Here is an 8236-nt window from a genome sequence, read left to right as displayed (position 1 = left end):
AGCCAGGATGGTCTCGATCTCCTGACCTCGTGATCCGCCCGTCTCGGCCTCTCAAAGTGCTGGGATTACAGGCTTGAGCCACCGCGCCCGGCCTCATTTTATTTTTCATGATCATTTCATATTCTTTTTCCCCCAGCGAAAGTTTACTCTTTCTACTGTTCATTTCATCTAGGTGTAAGTGTTTCCTAAGATTATCTTCGGATGGTTCTCCAACTAGGATTACATATGGGACACAAGGGAGCTCTGGTTACTCTTTGAGATTGTGTAACACTGGGGACAGCTCTGGTGAGTAACCTCACTTTTTCGTGGAACTGTAAGGGATGTCTGTCATGCTGATAGTGTGCTTAGTCTTAAGGAATTATGTGTCTTACTCTCCTTGGTTAGAAGGGACTTTGATTCACTTCTAACTCCAACCATTAGCGTCAACACTCTCGTTTCAGTCTGCACAACAAAAACAAGCTCACGCATTGTTGGAGGAACAAACTCTTCTTGGGGAGAGTGGCCCTGGCAGGTGAGCCTGCAGGTGAAGCTGATGGCTCAGAGGCACCTGTGTGGAGGGTCACTCATAGGACACCAGTGGGTCCTCACTGCTGCCCACTGCTTTGATGGGTAAGTGTTGGATGTATCTCATCCAGAGTCTTATCCTGACTTTTCATTTTGAAGGGTCTATGATCAGCTGCTTCACTGTCATGTGACTTTATGAATAGAGACGTGTTAAAGCAGGGATGGTATTCACAACATTTAACTAGCAGAGTCCAAGCACTGACCAGTCTGACCATCATAACAGAGTGTGGTCTCTGTACAGGACTGATGGCCCTGGATGGGTATTCTCCCGCAGAAAGAGAAACGAACACAATACACTACTCCTCCCACCACCACCCACCACCACCCACCACCAATCCCTCCACCAATCCCACCACCAATCCCACCAGCACCCACCACAAATCCCACCACCAATCCTACCACCACCCACCACCAATCCCTCCACCAATCCCACCACCACCCACCAATCCCACCACCAATCCCGCCACCAATCCCACCACCACCCACCACCAATCCCACCACCAATCCCACCACCAATCCCTGATGTGTTCTTCAAAGACTTATTTCTCAGGCCCATAGAAATGTTACTTCTTGCTTTTTGATTCATAAATATACTAATAATAATTTTTTAAAGTGAGAGTTTTGTACTCCGTATATTTCAACATATATAATTTGATCTATTTCAGTTTTATTGGTCAAATACTAGACAGGTAAGTCTTAAAACACTGAGGCTTTGGAGTTAGACAAAACATGGTTTGAGTGACAGCTTTGCTGCTTATTAGAGGTGTGGCCCTAGGAGATTTGTAAATCTCTCTGAGGTTTATTTTATCTAAAATATAAATAATAATAGTACCTAATTTGTAAGGTTATTGGGAGGATTAAGTGACACATTTAAAATGCTTAGTACTGTATGTAGAACATGAACACTGCTCAACAAATGTAAACTATGATTTCTATATTCAATAAGAAATGTAGAAATGGACAAAGCATATGAAAAAGCAAAAGAAATACTAGAAGACACTTGATTTTTCTAAAAAATAAACACAAAGTATTTTTGTTTTAGTGAAATTCATGCTTAGATGCTGTGTACTAGGATTGAACATACAGCCGCCAAAATATAGCGGTTGGTGGTACACGTGGGTGGAGCAAGACCCCTCCACCTTGTCACTGTGAAGGGGCTCCGCCATACATGACCTTGCATGTGGTTTAAAGGTGGTTGACCTGGAAGAAAAGGCCCAAGATGGGAAACAGTAGGTGTCATTTTTACTAAATGCACTCCAATTTGAGACCAGGAATTTTCATTCTTGAAGGCTCAGTATTGTAAGTTTATAAGAGATAATAGACATAAAAGTACAATGATTTCATTAAAAAAAGGCCCCTTTGCACATGATATCTCCGTTATTTTTTCTAGAATATTGTGCACACATGCCTTGCACCACTTGGTGATGATAAAGATTTCCAGATCTTTGCACAGAATAAGGCTTTGCTTTAGATCATAATTTTGGATGTACTTAGTATGTATTCATCTTTTAAAGAATCAATTTAAATTTTCATACATATATATATATGCGCACGCACACACACACACACGCACACTTTATTTTAATATTTTATTTATTTATTTATTTATTGAGATGGAGTCTCACTCTGTCACCTAGGCTGGAGTGCAGTGGCAGGATCTCGGCTCACTGCAGCCTCTGCCTCCCAGGTTCAAGTGGTTCTCCTGCCTCATCCTCCTGACTAGCTGGGATTACAGGCATGCACCACCATGCCCGACAAATTTTTGTATTTTTAGTAGAGACGGGGTTTCACCATGTTGGTCAGGCTGGTCTTAAACTCCTGGCCTCAAGTGATCCACCCACCTCGGCCTCCCGAAGTGCTGGGATTACAGGTGTGAGCCACCGTGCCCGGCCGTATAGAGATATTTTAAACAACACTAAAGTCCTCCTACTCTGCCTAATTAGAAGAGCATTAGAAGATCAGTCTGACTTCTTGATAGTTCTGAATTTAATGGAGCAATGAGGTGCAGCTTTGGTGAATGAGCTTAATTTTTCCATGATAAATTGCTAGTCTCTTCCCACTACAGTGTCTCTCAAAAACGGGACAGCAACATTCTTTGTGTTTTCACTTGCAGTAAGTACGCATGATACAATTACATAAATATACACTTTTCAGTTTGTTAAATAGAATCTTCAGAGATTCACGTCTGCCGCTATGGGTGATAAAAAACGACCCACAGGAGGAACTAGGTAGGAGAAACTACGTCCTATGCAGTATTTCCCTCCCAGTTCTCTTTGAAAGAGAGTGATAGGAAAAAGGAACAATATCGAAGGAAGGCCTTCCCAGTTTCAAATAGGTTTTCTTGTTCTCTCCTAGGATTCCCTTACCAGATGTGTGGCGCATCTATAGTGGCATTTTAAATCTGTCAGACATTACAAAAGAAACACCTTTCTCACAAATAAAAGAGATCATTATTCACCAAAACTATAGAATCTCAGAAGGGAATCATGATATCGCCTTAATAAAACTCCAGGCTCCTTTGAATTACACTGGTATGTAGTGTATGTAAGAAAGTGGATAGCAGAATTGTACTGGATGATATTTTCATATCAATTTGAACAAGAGGGCAGATCTAGAGAGACTGTCGTTGTTTTCTGACCGGTGGAGTTGAGGGAAAGGTGAGGGTTGCATGGGAAGTGAAGATCCCATGACTTGCCATGAAATCTCTTCTACTTATAGAGCAAGAAATGTGAATTAGTTCTTTTGGGGGGAGCACAGCTGCGTGCAGGTGATGGAAATAATGGGCGGAGGAGAGGTCTGTGCCGTCTGAGAGGCACCAGGCTTCCTTTGACAAGAGTAGCAGAACTGTCATTGCTTTGGGCTTAGGGATATTAGAATGTGTGAGGACCAGTGGGACTAGATATCTACTTCCAGGTATAATTTGGGTAGGAAAGAGACTGATGCAGAAAGAAGCCCTGGAAAGGCCGGAGCATCGTGATCAGAGGTGTTGCCTTTGGAGGTTCATTGCTGCCAGGAGCTGAATACCCACTGTATCCAATAACATTAGTGGCCAGGCACGGTGGCTCACCCCTGTAATCCCTACACTTTGGGATGCCCAGGTGAGAGGATTGCTTGAGGTCAGGAGTTTGAGATCAGCCTGGGCAACACAGTGAGACCCTGTCTCTACACAAAATTACAAAAAACCAATTAACTGGGTGTGGTGGTGTGAGCACCTGTAGTCCAAGCTAGTCAGGAGGTTGGGACAAGAGGATCACATCAGCCCAGGAGGTCAAGGCTGTAGTGAGCCAAGATCGTGCCTCTGCACACAATTATGTGACCTCGGGCAAGTTGCTTTACCTCTTTGCACCTCTTAATTTCCTCATCTGTAAAATGAGAATGGTAATTTCTTCCTGGGTTTGTTGTAATAATTAATACATTAAACCACTTCATGGCTGGAACAGTGAAGACACCCTGCTATGACTATTAAGGATGGCATACACGGAATAAGACGCAGGAACTTCTAAATGCTTTTGACCATAGATTTAGGTTCTGAGTTTTAAGAATGTAACTCAGGAAATTGTAACACCAAAAACGTCATGTGAAAAATGGTGGTGACAAATTTTCCTGAATCATTAGCCTTAGAAGTTGGGCAGAAAGCAAAAAGGTTATTCTTGGTGCTACTCTATAGAAAGAGAAGACAGAAAAAGAAAAAGATGTATTTTTAAAGTCTATATCCATAACTTTATTTGACCAAACTCTAATTTAAAAATTATGTTTCAGAATTCCAAAAACCAATATGCCTACCTTCCAAAGGTGACACAAACACAATTTATACCAACTGTTGGGTAACTGGATGGGGCTTCTCGAAGGAAAAAGGTACAGCATGATGCTTTAAATATTGCTTCTAGAGCAAGTCTTACATGTTGAAATACATGGAGTGGGTCGTTTTAATCAGCTTCTGTCTGAAATTATATCGAACCCCTTTATCTTTCCTACCTATTTATTCCCAAATATTTATTCAGTTATTCTTAAAAAATGTATTTTTGCTTTGGCTTGAAAAAAAAATTTTAGGGAGACTTTTAAGCATCTTACTTCATTCTAAAGATCATTTGCTTGGCTTCGCATGAAGGATCGTCCCCATCTAAGGCTGACGAGCCTGTGCAAGACTATCTGGTCCTCAGTGTTATCACCGTTCCCATCTCCCAATACCATGTTCTCCCTTGATGCTAATGGCCAGGAGCACAGGCAGGTGTGTCGCCTCTCTCTGTGGCCAGTTCTTCGTCTTCTTCCAGGCACCCTTCCTGCAATCTGAGGAAGCCTAGGAACCACTTCTCTAATAATGCTTTTAAATGCTTAAATAAAATACGCAGGATTACAAAAGAAACCAAGTGAAGGGCAAGACAGTTCTCAAAATACTTTCAAAAAGTACTACAATAATATATATGCCTCCTTTATTAATCCTCTACATAGCAAGTTATTCTAATACCAGCCATACTTTTGAAATAGTGGTGAGCATAAATGGCATTTTCACTTATCTGCCACAACTGAAAAGTGATATGAAAATATCTGTAATCTCTGTTGATGGCAAAGTCATAGGTACCACTGATACTACTGTGTTTGTTGTCTGCATGCATAATCGAAGGGAGTGGTAGGCTTCATTTGGAGGTTTGTGAAAACAAAGACTTTTTTTCTACACAAATTTATAAACCATGTGAATTCTTTCTGAGGACCTTAGGTTTGCAATTCCTGCTTGTGGGTATCTGGAGTGTTCCAACTGTCCTTGAACTTTTTAGGAGACAGACCAATCTCCCTTTCCAAAATTATGTTCCTGATGGACACTATGGAGAGTAATATCTGTGTCATTCTTTACAGAAGAAGGTAGCTTGCCAAACTCTCCCCATCTTTCCCGATTCAGTCCTTAGTTCAAGTAATTCACAGTTTTAGATTTTTTACTGGTAATCTGAGACAAGAAGAAATTAAAAGTAATCTTCACTAAGCAACGAAAGCTCCCAACACTGTTCTCCCCTGTGAGAGATGCTCACTTGCATTTACTCAAACACAAAAGACCCCAAGACCCCTCTGTCGCGAAAGCTCAGAGGGCTTTTCAGAAATGATAGGGTTTTAAATTATAATTTTGAATATATAAAACAAAAATTGAAAAGTGAGAACTTCCAGGCTTTGGGTTTTTGTAGGTGATAAATATAAAATGGGATTTCTGGGGGACTGTTACCGAGATGAGGGGATGGCAGAAGACACGGAAGCCAGGTCTCCGGCCAGCACAGGGTGCTGGGCTTGTCCCAACACCACATAGGTAATAAGAGGACAGTGCAGGGCCCCGTCTCTCTCTCTTCCTCTCTCTCTCTCTCTGTATGTGTGTGTGTGTGTGTGTAACACTACCTTCCTAATTTTTACTATTTGTATTCAAATATACGGCCCGTATAAAAAACTACACTGCTCTGATTCACTTGAAAACTTATTTCCATATTTACTATTTATTGTGTTTCCTCCCTCTGAAGTTATATATTGGTTACTTCACAGGTGAAATCCAAGATATTCTACAGAAGGTAAATATTCCTTTGGTAACAAATGAAGAATGCCAGAAAAGATACCAAGATTATAAAATAACCCAACGGATGGTCTGTGCTGGCTATAAAGAAGGGGGAAAAGATGCTTGTAAGGTAATGCGTGAGATTATGAAAAACACAATAGGCTGCTTGAGAAAATTCATTTCAAAATATATTTTCCAATAGCACAATTTATTATAGTTTTTAAAAAAATTCAGAGACAAATGATCTGATAAGTTTATAAGCAATATTTAACAAATTGAATATATACAATACATATTTATATTATTCATGATGTATGTCACAATCTATGCATGTGCTAATTTAAGAGGGACAAAAATACATACAATAATTGCACTAAAATATAAAAACATTAGATTTCTTTGTCACTGGGATGATGATATCAAGATTTCTTTGTTAGATTTATTTCAGAATTGAAGAGGGGATACAAAAAATGCAGGCACATGAGATACTTGGAGAACTTTAAGAAAGTGTGTGTGTGTGTGTATGTGTGTGTGTGTGCGTTGCTGTGTAGTGGACTACAGAATTTTAGAGGTGGTCACTTATTTGAATCCCATTGTCGTAACTTTCTACCATTTTATTTTTCCCCTGTGACTCAGGGAGATTCAGGGGGTCCCTTAGCTTGCAAACACAATGGAATGTGGCGTTTGGTGGGCATCACCAGCTGGGGCGAAGGTTGTGCCCGCAGGGAGCAACCTGGTGTCTACACCAAAGTCGCTGAGTACATGGACTGGATCGTAGAGAAAACACAGAGCAGTGGTGGAAACGCTCGGATGCAGGCGCCAGCGTGAGGAGCAGCCCAGAGTCTCGGTGATTTTTACAACCTGGGTTCAAGTCGAATTCTGAGCCTGGGGGTCCTCATCTGCAAAGCATGGATAGTGGCATCTACTTTGCATCCTGTCATAAGGACAAAAGACAGTGCACTCAGAGCTGCTGAGGACGATGTTTTGCTGAAGCCAGCTTTCAGCATTCAGTAACTGGGAGCTGATAATGTGAAGTCGCAACCGAGATCTCCATGATTGTGTGTTGTAAAATAAAATGGTAAAAGATCACAATTAGCAAGTGTTTTCTTCTGGTTGTGAAACAGAACTGAAAGTAAGTGGTTGAGGCTCTAGCACAGTGCCTGGAATCTTTCTAATTGCACTACTTCTTCTGGAACTCAGTCTATCTCAAAGATGTAATTTCCTCTCCTTGCTGCACCTGGTTAGCCACTGAAACCCACGATCGCCTGCTTCACTTGTGGCAAAGAGCTAGCAGGCTTGGGTTTCATTCTGCCGAGTGGAAGGGAGAACACCTGCATCACACCCATTTTTATAAGAAAGAGATGGGTTACCCGAACCCATCGGGCATGTTTGCCTCTTGGCCTCGCTAATGGGGCGTGGATAGGAGGGTCCAGGCTGCACGTGCCGAGGAACTCGAGGCGCTGCAGCATTGCACAGCCTTCATGGTAGGCAAGGAATCTGCTTTACAAGGGGCATTAGCCCTGGAGGCTCAGTGGATATGGGCTATTGCAATAGTAATTCAAGGAGCATTTTTAGGATGGCGCGTTGGCTCATGCCTGTAATTCCAACAGTTTGGGAGATCACGGCAGGTGGATCACTTGAGCCTCGGAGTTCAAGACCAGCCTGGGCAATGTGACCAAACCCCATCTCTACAAAAATTAGCTGGGCGTGGTGGTGCGTACCTGTAATCCCAGCTCCCCCAGAAGCTGAGGCAGGAGGATCACTTGAGTGTGGTTGCAGTGAGCAGAGATCGCACTACTGCATTCCAGCCTGGACGACAGAGTGAGACTCTGTCTCAAAAAAAAAAGGAAGCATTGTTAGGTATAAATTACTATTATTTATTTATTTATTTTTGAAATGGAGTCTCGCTCTGCCACCCAGGCTGCAGTGCAGTGGTGCCATCTCGGCTCACTGCAAGCTCCGCCTCCCAGGTTCACGACATTCTCCTGCCTCAGCCTCCCGAGTAGCTGGGACTGCAGGCGCCGCCACCACGCCCGGCTAATTTTTTGTATTTTTAGTAGAGACGGGGTTTCTCCATGTTAGCCAGGATGGTCTCGATCTCCTGACCTCGTGATCCGCCCGTCTCGGCCTCTCAAAGTGCTGGGA

General features: G+C 42.4%; 1 protein-coding gene across 1 annotated transcript in view; it reads left to right on the top strand.

Moving 5' to 3' along the window:
• Nucleotides 1-7181, top strand: part of KLKB1 (kallikrein B, plasma (Fletcher factor) 1) — a 35982-nt gene extending 28801 nt beyond the window's left edge. The window contains exons 11-16 of the mRNA XM_011959514.1: nt 173-285; nt 441-609; nt 2920-3095; nt 4324-4419; nt 6082-6221; nt 6728-7181. Coding sequence (XP_011814904.1) covers nt 173-285; nt 441-609; nt 2920-3095; nt 4324-4419; nt 6082-6221; nt 6728-6919 — 886 coding nt within the window. The 3' untranslated portion in view covers nt 6920-7181. The remainder of the gene's footprint in view (nt 1-172; nt 286-440; nt 610-2919; nt 3096-4323; nt 4420-6081; nt 6222-6727) is intronic.
• Nucleotides 7182-8236: the final 1055 nt, after the last annotated feature.

The sequence above is a fragment of the Colobus angolensis genome, unplaced genomic scaffold (assembly GCF_000951035.1).
Source record: "Colobus angolensis palliatus isolate OR3802 unplaced genomic scaffold, Cang.pa_1.0 Scaffold5, whole genome shotgun sequence".
Taxonomy (NCBI): domain Eukaryota; kingdom Metazoa; phylum Chordata; class Mammalia; order Primates; family Cercopithecidae; genus Colobus; species Colobus angolensis.
This window is presented reverse-complemented; position numbering and strand designations above follow the sequence as displayed.